This window comes from Sorex fumeus, unplaced genomic scaffold, assembly GCF_029834395.1.
Source record: "Sorex fumeus unplaced genomic scaffold, SorFum_2.1 ptg000045l, whole genome shotgun sequence".
In the NCBI taxonomy this organism is placed as follows: Eukaryota; Metazoa; Chordata; class Mammalia; order Eulipotyphla; family Soricidae; genus Sorex; species Sorex fumeus.
In genome coordinates this window covers 8,305,534-8,321,603 of record NW_026606102.1, presented here as the reverse complement: position 1 = coordinate 8,321,603, position 16,070 = coordinate 8,305,534, and the positions used below count along the sequence as shown (strand labels likewise).

The following is a 16,070-nucleotide window of genomic DNA, read 5'->3' as shown; positions in this document are numbered from 1 at the left end:
TGGATGCAAGAACCTGGGGAGGAGCTGGTCATCAGAGGAAACCAGACATCCCTGGGGCCATGCATGCAGTTTGTCGGTGTGGATGCTGAGGCTGGAGGAGACAGTTGGGTGAGTCAGGCCGAAAGCCCCTTGTGGGCTGCCTATGTGGAGCCGGTGCCCTTCATTGTGGGGATTCCCTGTGCACACATCTTGGGGCGAAGCCAGTTTGCCCTTTCCAAGGAGAACTCCCTTCACACAGCTTCCCTCTTTCAGACTCTGCTTCTGAGGGTCGTGGGCCCGACAGCCTAGTATAGTTAGTGTCGTTGGGCTCTGAGCTTTCCTGTGGCCCAAGGGGAGAAGAAAGTTCTCTTGATTTCACCTTCAGGGACCAGACTAGACGGTGCCTCAGAGAAAAGCGCCATGCATTAACTCCTCTGGTGCAGAAGGGTGGGACTGCATACCAGACAGGGCCCAGGCTACCTCTCCTTTGGTGGGCGTGTGACTCAGAGGCCCTGGTGAGTCAGCTATGACTTCATCCACCCAGAGGAGAGACGCACAGAGCGAGCGAAGGGCTCTCGCCTCCACCCCGCCTGCTCCACGTTCTGTCTCGCCGGGAACATGACCACGGTTCTGTTGTGGTTTTCCACGTGGCTTCATTTCCACCTGCTCTTCCTGACCTTCTGCCTTGTATGCATCTTATTAATTTCTCATGTTTGCGCTGTTTTTTTTTCTCTTCCTCTCACCTTCCCTCACTCTTTGCCTTTCCCTTCTTTTTTCTTCTCTTTCCTCCTCTCCTACTTAACCGTTGTCTTTCTCGCTTACTTTCTCTCTTGCCTCCCCTTCCCCACCTTTCTTCCTTCCTTTCCCTCTACTCTTCCTGGACCGGAAATGTCCCTGCAGATTGGTTCTCCAGCATCCTGTATCCTCACTCTTTAGACTTCCCAGGAACCTTCCTGAAGCTGTCACAGCAGGACAGGACCTGCTCAGCACTGGGCACTTCTACCCTCCAGAAGGAAGGAATGTGGGCGTCTCATACAGGTCTCGGTTAGCTGTGCTTCACACTCATCTCTCAGGCTGACCTCTCAGGGCTCCTTTCTTATGGCCAGGGACTCGGGAGCTGGTCCAGCTGACACTGCCCTGTGTCCCATCTGTCTGAACCTTTGACTCAGTCCACCCGTTGCCAGACCCTACCTCCTAAGTACTACCTTTTTTCCTCACCTTCCCAAGCAGTGTCTTTGTTTTTATGACCATGTGACCCTCCTTGTTTAAAATATGGTAATCTGGGATTTGTATATTTATATGGTACTGCTGAGTGTGTCCAATGTTGACTTTTTTACTTTGATTACCTAGTAAGCAACCTGAGTACTGGGAACAGTGTATTCCCACATTTTAACAGTCTACCTTCATCCCCACACACCTGACCCATATGCCAGTGCTGATGGGCAATTGTTGCTTGATCAATAAGGATTTTATTTGCTAGTTATTTTATGTTAACTATCAAATAAAAATCTGTAGATGAGATGAGTAAATTATAGCCCCTCCCTAAAAGGAGTTCAGAGGTTAGTAGGAAAATAGGCCCACACATAATTTTAGAAATTTTAAAATTGTGAGAGAAATTGTCATACACTGGGGATGTTCCAGGATGGGTCACATTAGCACATTAATGTGACATTAATGTGTGTAACCTCAGTGAATTAAATCCTTAAATTCCAGGAATTAAGCCCTACTGTAAATGAATATAATCAGAGTCTTAGGTAGTAGATGATTGCCAGTTAGAAATAATTACAGCCAACAAGTAAGACAGCCAGGGTTTGAACTTGTGTCTTAGTCTCCAAAGTTTGAGATCATTCCTAAGGATGAAAAAAATCTCACAGGAGTAATATTCTAGCCAATAAGAAGCACTGTAGCACTCTCCTCCCATTGTTCATCGATTTGCTCGAGTAGGCACCAGTAACATCTCCATTGTGAGAATTGTTGTTACTGTTTTTGGCATATTAAATACACCATGGGGAGCTTTCCAGGCTCTGCCGTGTGGGCGAGTTACTGTTGGTAGCTCGCTGGGCTCTCCAAGAGGGACAGAGGAATCGAACCCAGGTTGACCACGTGCAAGGAAAACACCCTACCCTCTGTGTTATTGCTCCAGCCAATAAGAAAGATCATGCTATATGTCAGATGTGTTAAATACTGCTGATGCATTTTTCTCACTTACTTCCTCTACAGTCCTCCACAGGTATTTTACTGTCCTCCAAAATTATACTTAGGCCGGTGCCTCGAAGAGAAGTGTAGTTAAGTGGGTTTCCCAAAGCCATGGGGCTATTAGGTGACAGAGCCAGGACGTGTGGCACTGGAGTCTGGGTCTGGGGTGAAGGCAGCAGAAAGTACAGAGGCACCTTGAGGTAGAGAAGCATCCTGCACTGCTAAGGCTACCATTGAATTAGCATGTTTGGAGGATCTGGGTCTGTGAGGTGCTTATAGATGAAGGCAAAAACCTTAGAGTGTTCAGTACCCTCCACAGAAAAATGAAAGAAGTTATGTGAGGAGAGGAGGGATGGTGTCTGAAAGGAAGAGTGCTCAGGAAGAGTTGATGAAGTTCTGATCTTCTAGTTGAGTCATGAAAGGACTTCACAGCTGTGGATCTCATCTCTGTCCTGTAGGAAATGACAGTGAAACTCTCTCCCAGTGTTATAAACGAACATGGAAAGGTATTACATAGAGGTAAGCCCCCCACAGAAGTGCCAACGGCACACTCATCCATCAATCCAGTACAGTTGGATTGAAGGACATTTGAGGAAGAAAGAGGAAGATGAGTATCTATGTAAGCCTACCTGCCTCTGGTTCCAGAATGTCCCCAGATGTCCCAGATCACTGGACGTGTGCTAGAATGCCTTTCCTGTCGCAGCCCACTCTCCATGGTGCTTGGCAACCATTCAGCATGGTGCTGCATTGACCCAGGAGTCCAAGCCAGGAAGTGAATGAATCCATTTTCCAATTAAAATGAAACTTCTCCAAAGGACCTCCTCACCCCAAGAAGAGAAATTTATCTTCCTGGCAATCTGACTTGGCTAGAAGATGTCTCAGCTCCTAAGACAGACTGTGAAAAGCCATTAACTTGAATGAGAAAGGAGAAACTAGGACAGTTCTTATTCACAACCTCATTCACTTATCCATTCATTCTTATTTCCATTTCCAAAAACTCTTATTTAGCATGTACATCTCTGCTCATTCATTTTTTTGTTCATTCAGCTAATGTGCTTCATCATCACTATATCTACACAGTGCCAGCCCCTAGGATTAAAGTGATTGAATAAAAGCACTGTCCCTGCCTTTTTGGAGCTTTTAGACCAGGGAGGGAGCCAGGCATGTGAAGAGATGTATGGGAAATGCCAAGATAGCAGAGTCACAGAATATTATGAGGACATAGTATAGGAGCATCGGATTTAGCACATTTAATGTTGGGAATCCAGGAAAGTTTGGAGTGGGAAACATTTCAGTTGAGTTCTAAGTGAGTGAAAGAGGGAGAGTATTTTAGAGAGTGCACTATAAATTAAAATATAAAGGTGAGAAAGAGGTCTGTGTGTGGATGATATTAGTATATTAAGGCAGAATGAGCAGAAACAAAATTGGAGAGAAACATGGATCACATATTTTATCATATTTTATCTTTTATACTATGTTTTACCAATTTTATCTTTAATTGAAGAGATAGTAGAAAACTTTGAAGGGCACATGATCTGCTAGGTTGAAATGTCCCTGTAGTTGGGGTCTGTGTACGTTGTTTGATTATTTCCTTAACTCTGAAGATAGTACCCTCTATCCAGACAACTAAATTGTTATTGGGTAAATTATAAAATTAATGATGTATTTTATATAGCAAAATATACATTTTTTGTAAAGATTGTGTTGAAGGTGGGAATTATAGGGGAGTAGGAATTGAAAGTTAGGACTCCATCTGTTATGTTTGGAGTGTTCAGTCACTGGTCTGTGGACCGTACCAATCCAAAGTGTAGAAAGGTTGCAAATAAGTGGTTTGGCTTTATCTGCTGGTCCATGGGTTGATATGTAGGATAGATGCTGGTCCATAGTATAAAAAGGTTTTAGAGTGCTATAACAAACCACCTCAAAATTTGGGTGTAACCCAAAAGGAGAGAGAGAGTAAAAGGGAATGTGTCTGCCACAGAGGCAGGGGATGGGAAGGCGTGGGAATGTCTGGAGGGACACTGGAAACACTGGTGGAGAATGGGCACTGGTGGAGGGATGGGTATTTAAAAGTTGTTTGATTGAAATGTAATCACAAAAAATCGGTAACTGTATCACACAGTGATTCATTAAAATAAAAAAAATTTAAAAAAGGATATTCCAAAAGCAAAAAAAAATTGGCGTAAGTAATCAACCATTTATTTATATCCAGAATTATCCAGGTTGATGATTTAGGGTGTGAACAGATATATTCTATGGTGAATTCTTCCAAAGAGTCTATGGGGGACATCAAGGTAGGGCTTGCTTATCTCAACCTTGGGGGTAGCAATCTTGCACGTCTGGATCTTTGGGTGTGGTTGATCACTACTACTCCATGTGCCACTTATTCTCCATGGACCCTGCACAGCTGCCTCACTGTCAGCAGCAACATTGCATTCCAAGAGGACAAAAATAAGGACTTCTGGGATCTCAAACCAGATTTTGCATAGCGGCCCTTTTGTTCAGTTTTTTGGTAGGCATAGGTCATAAGTCATCCTCAGTTCAAGTGGCGGAGAAATGGATTTACCTCTTGATGGGAAGAATTCACCTCGCGGTGGAAAAATATAATCATTTTCCAAAATGAATGAATACAGGGAGAGGAGTAGTTGTGGTCACTTAAAATGAAGAGAGATATAATAACAGTAATCTAGGTGATAGAATAAGGTGGACTACAGTTGGTATACTAAAGATGGGAGAGTGAAGGTTAAGGTTTTGTATCAACTTGACCAGGTCACATGTTGCCCAGACACTTGATCAAGCATTATTCAGAGTGTGTGTCTATGAGAGTTTTCCTGGATGAGACCAACCAACTAATAATACAATTAGTAAACTGTTTCAAGCACATTAGCCTGGCACAGGTGGATATACCTCATCTGATTCTTTGAGGACCTGAAGCAAACAAAGTTAGGAGGAGCTCCTGGGTGTTCACAAGAAAGAGAACACTTCCTTTGTTTTTTATTTTATTTTAGCGATAGCACAGCGGGTAGGGCGTCTGCCTTGCACGCAGCCAACATGGCCGACCCGAGTTCGATTCCTCTGCCCCTCTCGGAGAGCCCGGCAAGCTACCGAGAGTATTCGATATGCCAGACACAGTAACAACAAAGTCTCCAATGGAGACGTTACTGGGCCCGCTCGAGCAAATCGATGATCAACGGGAGGGCCTTTACTTTTTACTTACTTTTATAAATTTTACAATATTTGGTTACATTTAATATTCCAACACCAATCCCACCACCATTATACCTTCCCACCATCATATTTTGGATGTTTCCATCCCAAACTCCAAACTGTGCCCCCAAAGCAGAAATGAAATAGTCTATTTTGTATTGCTTCCTATGAATAATCTGCTAAAAATGATCCAAAAATGGTTTCTTAGAGGAAAGTGTGTGAAGATTGTTGTATTTCACCCAGGAGCCATTAAGCCCTTCTATAAGAGATTAATAACATGTTAAAGGTTGAGCCTTCTGTAATTATATGTATATCTGTACAAATATATTTACCCTTAAGATTGGCTGTGTTCTACTTTAAACCCCATTAAGTGTGGTATGCCACTCTTGGTATATCAGTGGTGTAAAGTATGAGATGTCCAGGAACAGATTGACTCATGAGTGAGGCTTGTCTGAGCATGTGAAGAGCGGCTGTAAGCATGGTGGTGGTTGAGTTCTGGAGGTTTTCGGCTGCTGGGGCTGGGTTCATTGGGGGTGGAGGAGGGGACCTCACCCGCCCCCCACTCCCCGGTTGACCCGAATGAAACAGCCTGGTGTGGGATCCAGAGGTATGGCTATGGCATATCGTTCTGTGCTCTCTTTCAAGAGATTTATTGTTGAGTCTCTGGATCATGGCTGTTGATGAGATTATATGATGCCAAAGGTGGCTTGTGGGGGTGACTGCCAAGCTGCCAGAAAAAGGTGGCGATTGGGGGAGGTTACCCATTCCAGGAAAATACTTTTTTTGTTTTTTGAGCCAAACCTGACTGGGCTCAGGTCTTATTATTTTTGTTTTTTTTTTAATTTTTTTTTTATTGAATCACTGTGAGATAGTCCCTTACAAAGCTGTTCATGATTAGATTTCAGCCACATAGTATTCCAACACCTATCCCTCCACTAGTGTACATTTCCAAACACCAGTGTCCCCAAGTTTCCTTCCGTCACCCCTCATGCCCCCATACTCCTTTGCCCGTCTCTGTGGCAGGGTCTTTTCTTCTCTCTGTGTCTGCCTCTCTCTCTCTCTGTCTGTCTCTCTTCCCCCCTCTCTCTCCTTTTGGGCATTGTGGTTTATAATATTGACACTGAAAGGTTGTCAAGAATATCCCTTTACCTACTTTTAATGCTCAGATCTTGTCTCTTGTCCAGCTTGATCATACCCAGCTATTATTGTCATATTGGTCTCAAGGCTTAGTCTTGGCTCTCTGCTCAGGGATTACTCCTGGTGGTGCTCGGGAGACCTTTTTTGGGACTGGGGGTTGAACCCAGGTTGGCTGCATGGCAAGGCAAATGCCCTACCCACTTTCCTGTTACTCCAGTCCCAGAATCAGTACACCTTTTTGTTCTCCTGTCTTTGGACTCAAACTGAACCCTTCATTCTTCTTGGGCCCTATTACCTATGGGTTAGAAGTTATCCATCAGCAATCCTGGTCCTGTGTCTTCCTTTTTTCCCTGTAGAAAATGACTTTTATTCTTTCATCCTTTTTGCATTTTTATTTAGGTACAGAGATTTACAGTACTGTAAGTAATAAAGCTTCATACTCACAGCTTCATACTCAGGTTCTTTAATGAGAACTCCTAGGTCTCCAACCAGCCAATTATAGAGATGAGATTTCTCAGCTCCATAATTGTGTAATTGTGTGACCCTTTTCAGTAAATTTCTCCAAAGATATATGCTTATGAGGAGACTGCAGTTATATGAGAGATTTAATATATATTTGAGAGAAAGAGGAGAGAGAATGAAATGATGGAAAGGAGGAAGGAAAGATTAGTTTTCAAGCTTACTGTTCTGGAGAACCCTGCTATCAGGGGTGAAGGGGTGATACCTATGAATTACCTGGGAGTTTCAATGAGAAAGATGGTTGAATGTAGGAATGAGTAGAAGAAGATGATTCGAGTCCATCAAATCAACCTACAGAAAAACAAAAAATAAAAATGCTTGAAAGATCTTAGACTCCATCAGTGTTGCAGTAGGGTATCAGGAACACAACTCAGGGGAGAGCTTGGCATTTGATTACTATGGTTTTCAGCTTGTGGCTGGTCAGAACCTTGGGAGTAATTGAGGTCGTCCAAGGAACATGTGAACAGAGAGAAGAGCATTTGGATGAAGCAAGAACTTTGGGGAACATCCACATTTAAAGGGCAACTAAGGAAAAGTTGCTCAAGAAGGAGGTAGAAAAGCCACAGTGAGAAGGGCATGTAGAAACCAAGAGAACGAGGTGTTAAGTAGGACCGCATGACCTCTTTGCTTTGGCCAACTCTACTCTTCTCCATGTCTTGCTTACCCATTCCAGAGCTGGTCTTCCCTTTGCATTAGATCTTCCCCCCTTCCCTTTCCTCAACAAGGAATTGTGTTATCTTTGTCATCCTGTCATCTCTCCTGTTCTCCTGGCACTCTGCATTTTATTATGCTTTAGGGAGTTCAGTACTTGAATACATGTCCTTAGGTATCTTTCCACATATCTCTTGTGTACCCTTGGGATTGGCCTACTTCCTTTCTGGCTTTGCATGCCGTAACCTACAAAGTATATAATTTCTTGACTTGCCTGTTAAAGAATTATCCCAACCTGATGAGCTCATACATGTCAAAGTGCTCTGAAAAATATGAAGCTGTGTCGCAGAGTTGGAGTGAAACTCACAACTTAGCAGAATTATTTCATTAATTTCTCTCAAACTCCCTTGAGAAAACTAGGCCGTGGAGAAATTAATTTGGCTAAAGTGTGGTGAGAGAAGGCCCAATCTTAGGTGTGTCAGGCTTCAGAGATTTTAGACCACCCCCTGACATTTTTCTAATTATTTTTCTATTGCATGTGGTGGTTTCATTTTTTTGCACAGTCAGCTTTTCCAAGGAGTATCATTGTTCACATAAATGATAACATTTTTGTGGTCTAGTGTATATTGTAAATTTTCTGTATAATAATAGGGCTCTGGAGGGGGTGGAGGAGGAGAATACATATCTGTGTGTAAATATATATATATATATAATTTTACAATGGAATGATTTCACAAATAATCTCTTGTAGTACCATTAAATATTTTTTATTTCTTTTTTTTGTTTTTGTTTTGGGGCCATATCCTGAGGTGCTCAGGGCTTACTCCTGGTTCTGCACTCAGGGATCTCCCCTGGTCAGCTTTGGGAAACCATATATTGTGGCAGGAACTGAACTCTGGAGCCATTTGAAAGGCAAGCACCCTCTGTATTATCTCTCCGGCCCCATTAAACAAATTCTTATCTTGTAGCAAGTACTCTCTCTTTTCAGATCAGATTTTATTTATTTCATAAGTTGCATCGATTTCACTCTGCTTTATTTTTAGGCTTCTGCTTAAATCTCTTCTTAAGGAGTCTTTTTCTAGCCACTCTGACCCCAGAGCCCTTTCCCTTCTCTGAACCCTAGCTATGATTACTCATTATAGGCAGATATATGGCCACACACAAAATATTATGATACAGTTATGAGGCTGACTCACCAAACCTCGTTATCAGACTCATTACATTATTGTCATACATCATCTTATTAATTGCCTTTCTTTATGCACACAGTTATCTCCAGTTCTGTTACAATTATCTTTTAAAATGGCCCGACTTTGAAGTTCTCAATGCTTCCTGAAATATTGGCATTTTCTTTGACAGGAGTGAGTTTGCTCTTGCCCTCCTGAAGCTTGTCCTTCTGGGGTGGATTGAGGTGCAGGAATCTGTCTTGAAGCTACAGGGAAGGAAGGAGGGATTTCTAGAGAAAGTGAAGTTTGAGCTGGATTTGAATCAAAGGTAGATGTTTGGTCTTCGGAGAAGGTAGGAAAGTTGGTGCAGTTCAAGTTACCAGCCTCAACAGGGGCACAGTGTGGGAAAGGTGGGGGAGGTAATTACAGAATATTCAGCATAATAACGGCCATGTTGGACCCAGGTTGGTCCATGTTCCAAGAGCCATGCTTCAGGGTGAAGTGAAATGCCCAGCCTTAGGGAACTGTTGAGCCATTTTATATAACAACATGTAATGGTAAGTGTTTACGGATATGCACTGGAACCTCCCAGTGTTTCTGCCTGTCTGACTGGGAAACGGCTGCAGATTTTGATCCTTTTCTCTGGAGATGGGAATTTGGTTCATTCTGCAAAGTTTCTGATTGGGAATTATGACCCCTTTCATGGTTACAGCACCACTTTCGTTTAATAATGACGGGAGGGTGAGATATGTCTGAAAACATGGTTCATCTCCAGGTTCTCCCCAGTGTGTGCCCTAATTTGGAACTCTAGACCTTGATGGAGGGAGGATAGGGTTTGCTTTTTTATGGGCTGTTGTTCAGGGAAAACATCATGTCAGGAAGGTTCAGGCAGGATCTTAAAAGGCAGGGAGGTCTAGAGCAATAGCACAGCGGGGAGGGCATTTGCCATGCATGAGGCCAAACTGAGTTTGATTCCCAGCATCCCATATGGTCCCCTGAGCACCACCAGGAGTGATTCCTGAGTGCAAAGCCAGGAGTAACCCCTGGGTGTGAGTAACCCCTGAAGCTTGTGAGCATGGCTGGGTGTGAACCAAAAAAAAAAAAAGGCGGGGAACTAGGGAGCAAGGTTACCCTCCCCCCTTATGCATTAGATTAAGGGGAGCCTAGAAAGAATCTTTGCAATTCCTTACTCCAAAAGTTGGGGTATCCATTTTTTTCCAGTTGCTTATTCCTAGTTCTAAGAACCACAGTTATAAAAACTACTGCTCCAGACATACAGATAAGAAGAGTAGAATCTGTTTCATTTTCTCCAATGGGTTCTTTAACTTTTAGAAGCTGGCAGAGATCTCGCAGCCCCCATGGACACCCTAGTGAGAGGGAAGGATTCGACTTCTCTCTGCCCCAGGCTGGCAGGGTGGCTGCTGCCTGGCCTCAAGTCCTGGCCCTATGGCTGCTACTTCCACTCTACTGGGACCCACAGCACAGCTGCGTGCGCTTTGAGGAGAAGCCTCCTCCCAAGAAATGCTGTGGTTTATGAAGTAATAGAGGATTTTTTTTTTTAAGTAAACATTTCAGTTCTCTTGCTTCCAAGCCTGGGGGATCACTTAGCTCCAAGGATTGCAACTGGAATGTAGAAGCTCTATGTGCCATCTTACACACCCCAAATCACCACTGATTTTTTTCCCTTGATGGGTCTTTTCCCCCTCCCTTTCTAGTTAGTTGCTTGGTAACTGGGGGATACACTTATTCCAGTTTGAGTCTGAATCAGAGTCAGAGTAGGAAATGGAATTGAAGTTGGTACAATGATGGAGAGTCTGCCCTGGAGTCTAATGGAAACACTATTGGTGCAAGGACGGGGTGATCAGGCACCTGGAAGCACAGGCAACTGCCCAGAATTGAAAGTAGAGTAAATCTCTACTGTTTTTGAAGCTGTGTACAGTAATACAGTTTGGAGGCATTTGTGTGTGCTGTTGTTTTTTTTTCTGGAAAGAATGGTGATAGCTTAACTAATGATGCTTCCAAAAGGCCAAAGAAAGCCCACAGCTCTCCTCTGTCTGGAATCCACGGAGTGGAGATTGACCTCGGGAATAGAAGGAAGGAACACTCTGGCTCCATCCTACACCTTCCCTTCAGCACCATTAGCCCCTGACCATTGGCACTAGTTGGGCCCTTGTGGGGGCCCTCTGGGAAGCAGGGTAGGAGTTTGGGTGCAAACCGAGAGGGTGCAAGAGTAGAGTTACTTCGGCAGAATCTAATTATCAGCTGGAATTGTGCCATTTGGACATAGGGAAGCATGGAGAGTTTTCCCCACAGCGCTGGATTAAAAAATTGATCCACAGACATCGTTCCCATGGCTTTAGCTAACTGTGATGACTGAGCAGTCCTAGATCATGGCAACCTCACAGGGAGTATGTCAACTTCTGGAAGTAGAGACCCTGTTGGCTTCTGCTTTTTGCTTTCTTTTCTGGGGAGGGCAGAGATGAGCTACACTGCTGCAATGCTTAGGGGCTACTCCTGGCTTTTTGCTCAGCAGTCACCCCTGGCAGTATTTGGCAGATCGTACGCAGTGCTAGGGTTTGAACCAGAGTCAGCTACACACCAGGCAAGCAACTTAACCCCTGTACTGTTTTCCTGGCCCCACTATGAAGCTTCTGGAGACATTCCTCTCCTTCTCAGTGAGCAGATGCTGCCTTCCCTCAGTGCTAGTTAATCTCCAGATATCGCCTTGGGAAAGAGAGCAGGAACTCTATTCTTCCCAGTCTGAATTTGTAAATAAATATAAATAAATATATATTGAATCACTGTGGGAAAAGTTACAAAGCTTTCAGGTTTTAGTCTCGGTCATACAATAATCAAACACCTTTCCCTTCACCAGTACTCATTTTTCACCACAAAGAACCCCAATACACTCCCCCTCCCACCCCTCCCAATGCCTGTGAGGCAGATGATTTCTACTTAGCTCTCTATGTACTTTGATTACATTCATTAATTAGATAAAAGATGCACCATTATTGTTTAGAGTTTCTACCCAACAGTCAGTCAGAACTGCTGAAAAGGCATTGTGAAATAATTTGTTTTCTATAGCTGGTTATGAGAACCATATGATGTGGCGCAGCCGTAATGCGGCCGCACGATTTTTGATTTCTGATATTTTACTTATTAAGTCTGGAGGGATTTCTGCCAAGAGTCAGATAATTACGAGATTGGTTTCTGTGGCTCTGGAGCCATGGCCGTGCCGGAGAGCTGCTCGTGGGGGCAACTCATGACCTTGGTAGGGCGTGAAGGATGAGCTGGGAACGCCCCCCTTCCCATGAGGTTGCAGTTGCCCCATCACTGCCAGCTCATACCTGGCTTTACAATAAGCTCTGAGGCGGCTCCATTTTGCTGCCCCGGGGGGGAAAAAGGCGAAAGGGAGCGACACCCTTTGCTTCCCGGGGAGGCTTGGTATCATGGTTTAATGCATAGTTCATTCACTTTTCTGCTGCAAGCTGCCAGGCTCTGCATTAAGTCCTTGTGTCTCTGGAGCCATGGCCGTGCCAGAGAGCCGCTCGTGAGGGACAACTTATGACCTTGGTAGGGCATGAAGGACGAGCCGGGAATGCCCCCCTTCCCATGAGGTTGCAGTTGCACCGTCACCCTCTGCATTTGTTCTTAAGGATGCTTTATACTTCTAGTGAACTGCTGTGCCTGGGGTCTCATCTAGAGAGAGCTTGAACTGAACTTTCTGTCTTAGCCCCATGAAGTCAGCATGGTCTGTAGGAAGAAATGGTGCTCTTTGAATAATGTGTGCTTCTTATACCCATGGGGGGCTCCTTTGGCCCAGTTGGGGCTCTGTTATTCATAGTCTAGCCTGTGAGTCTGCATGCCATGAGCTCTCATTCTTTCTTTTTTTTTTGTGCTTCTTGGGTCACACCCAGCGATGCTCAGGGGTTACTCCTGGCTCATCTCATGCACTCAGGAATTACTCCTAGTAGTGCTCAGGGGCTGGAGCGATAGCACAGCGGGTAGGGCGTTCGCCTTACAAGCGGCCAACATGGCCGACCCGAGTTCGATTCCCCCGCCCCTCTCGGAGAGCCCGGCAAGCTACGGAGAGTATTCGATATGCCAGACACAGTAACAACAAAGTCTCCGTTGGAGACGTTACTGGGCCCGCTCGAGCAAATCGGCGATCAACGGGAGGGCCATTACCTTTTTACCTTTAGTGCTCAGGGGACCATATGGGATGCTGGGAATTGAACCAGGGTTGGCTGTTTGCAAGGCAAATGCCCGACCTGCTTCAGTCCCTATGAGCTTTCCTTCTGCAAAGTCTTTAGTGCCCTTGCCTTGGATCCAACAGAAGCAGTGGTTGCGCTGTATACAAAGACTGAGTCTTGAAGCCTTGGTTGTTGCTGGAGTGGCTTCTCAGTTCTTTCCTCGTAGCCAATCATGGCCTCATGGAGCTCTTAGATGGAGGCTGTCACTTTTTCTTTGTCTCTGAGCCTGGATCGCTGAGACCACAAAACACATGGATAGATTTAAGAGACCATTTAGGTGGCATCCTGGCAATTTGATTGCCATAATTTTAAATGCCACTATTTTCTGATTGTTTTATTTAATGGACTATAAAGATATGGCTAGCCCATAGCTTCCCTGGGTATATTTATTCAGCTTTAAGTTTTAATCTTAGATTGTTGGACTTTCAGAGAATGGTGGGGCAGGGTTTTTTCTAGATCTCAGCTCTGACCTAAGTACTTTGAAAATTTAAAGAAGATTATCAAATAACTCTTCTAGCAGAGGCTGGGTTTATCATGGTCTCTAACAGATTTGTCTGTTGATGTTCTGTGAGTTTAATGGGTCTTGATGCCTGGACTAATGCTTACTGTCTCTAGTTGTCTGTTCATACAGGAGAGGTAGAGAAGCAGGAAATAAGGGGGACTCATAAAATTAGAAGGCAGACATACATATATCAGGCTAGGTGTAGTTCTGTGACATAGCTGATATAATACTCAACATTTCTGTGTCATGCTAAGGAGATACCACTTTGGATAAGCCCTTTAGAAGCCCTCAAGAACTTCTCTTTGGAAAGAGATTTGAGGTGGAATTGAATAGCTTGTTCAGTGTCCAACATGGATGAATTGAGACCCTGCTTTGAGTCATCTGTTATCAGACATTGGAATATATCACTGAAACTTTTGCATTATTGCTTCCAAGTTCTCATGTATTTGGGTTCCTGTCCTGTGTGGCCACTTCACCACTTATACTTGATTTCTCCTGCTTCCATTTCTCTGAATAGACAAAAGCTAAATGACTTTATTTGGATCCTAGTATTAAATTCCTGAGCCAAAGACTACCCCCACTTTCAACTGCCTCAGTTAGGTTTCATGACCTTCCCTGGTCTGGTTAGGTATAGACAAGGTCTGGAGTCCTGTGGTTTCTACGTGGCAGCTAAGTGCTCAGTCCTTTGTGGGGGGACGCAAGGAGACAGTCGATATGATGGTTCATGAAGCTGACAAGGTCCTTGACCTCAAATTTACAATCTAGAAAGAAAGGTATTTTATATAGATAATGGTGGGGCAATGTTCCAGACTGTATGACAATTAAACCTAAGCTTAGATGTCTGTTCATACAGGAGAGGTAGGAAAGTCTGAGCTCCCAAAAGCTTTCCCAAGGAAAGGTAGATAGAGTTAACTAAAGTGGGCAAAACAGGAGAGGAGGAAGGAAAGGTTAGTGGGTGAGAAATGAATGTTTCAGGCAGAGGAAAGGAGAAAGCCCAGTGGCACGAAAAACTCTCTGACACTGGGTGGTGTAGAAGAAATAGGAAGAAACACACTTAAAAAATTAGCACGAACGGTCCAATTATATGCATTCTCCTTCACTTACCTATTGGATTGGCTCTGGAACCCATTGGCATGATAAAATTTGATGTGGCAGGTCTTGTTCCATTTAATGGAAGAGTTTCTTTTCAACTTATTGGAGTTTCAGCTTTGAATTCCTTTTATGTGTCTTAAAACCTATACCCCTTCCCCTTCCTGGGGCAGATGGATCACATCCCCACAAGAATAAGCTTCTTCCCCTCTAGACTGGCACAGATGGATCCTTTCGGGATGAATCAACAGTTGCCCCTATTTTTTTTCCTTCCTATATAATACTGCCTTTATATCATCCCCCCACTCCCAGGCCCTGACCAGATGTTTTATTGGGCATTTTTGGCAGTGCTTTTGTTTTGAAAATTTTTGAATATTATTGAAAGAGGAGAGGGGCAGGGGAAAAAAGCCCTCCCATAATTAATTCTCGTATATATTTAATTTGGCAGAACTTGAGAGAGAGTTGCTGGGATAAGGCGGGACATTTCTTTGATCTCCCAGACTTCTTAACGTGGAAGGCAACAGGTGTCGTGGCACGGTATGTTAATTACAACTTGTATTTTATTTGCGCTCATCCATTCTCGGTTGTCTGTGTATATATTGCTTTTTTAACTCGCTTTGACTGGACATACTGTTTGTACATCTGCATGTGATTTTATGTACCCGAAACATCTTGAACCCATCTTGTACTGCCCTGCATTTGCCCAAACACCATTGTTTCTCTGAGGCCTGGAATGTGGGTATCCGAGGCGAAGACCCTTCATTAACCTTGGCCGCAATTGGAAGGAGACTTGGAAGGTCCACAGTGAAGTGGGACTGTTTTTCCAAAGGCCCTCTTTCCACAGTGAAAAAAATGAAAATATTTTTCTTTTCTGGACCCAAAAATGAAGGCATGAGATATATTTTCAAGAAAGCCAATTTTAGCAAGATGGGTGCATTAGGAAGCAATGCCGCTTTCTGTAGCTAGGACTCTGAAGCCCAGAGCGCAGAGGTGTGTGTGTGCTGAAGTCAACAGCATTCTCCAAAAAGTCCTGAATTTTATAGATTAACAGGCTACAGTTGACAGAGCCCATTTAAAACTAACTACTCACTGAGTGTGAAGGTACAATCACTGTAATTATAGAGAGGCTGAGTGCCCGGGTGTATAGCGAGAGAGCTAGGTTAACCATGGTTAACCTCGTAGTCAAACATATGAGTCTGATGACCTTGACCTCCCGTTGCAGGGGATTCATAGAGGGTTCGGGAGGGGAGAAAGGTCTTTCCTTCTGTAAATGCTGTAGAATGGGTGTTTGACAAACCCGAGGACCCTTTCCTGAGCATGGATAAGCCAGATGCATATAAATGTCACTGTAAACCTATATATTTAAATTTA

At 44.0% G+C, this 16,070-nt stretch overlaps 1 protein-coding gene across 4 annotated transcripts in view; it reads left to right on the top strand.

The window, feature by feature from the left end:
- FGGY (FGGY carbohydrate kinase domain containing) overlaps positions 1-16,070 on the top strand; it is a 475,385-nt gene that overhangs the window by 61,496 nt on the left and 397,819 nt on the right. For all 4 annotated transcript variants that reach the window (XM_056122278.1, XM_056122274.1, XM_056122275.1 and 1 more), the window contains one exon: positions 15,148-15,236. In XM_056122278.1, the coding sequence (XP_055978253.1) occupies positions 15,148-15,236 (89 nt within the window). The remainder of the gene's footprint in view (positions 1-15,147; positions 15,237-16,070) is intronic.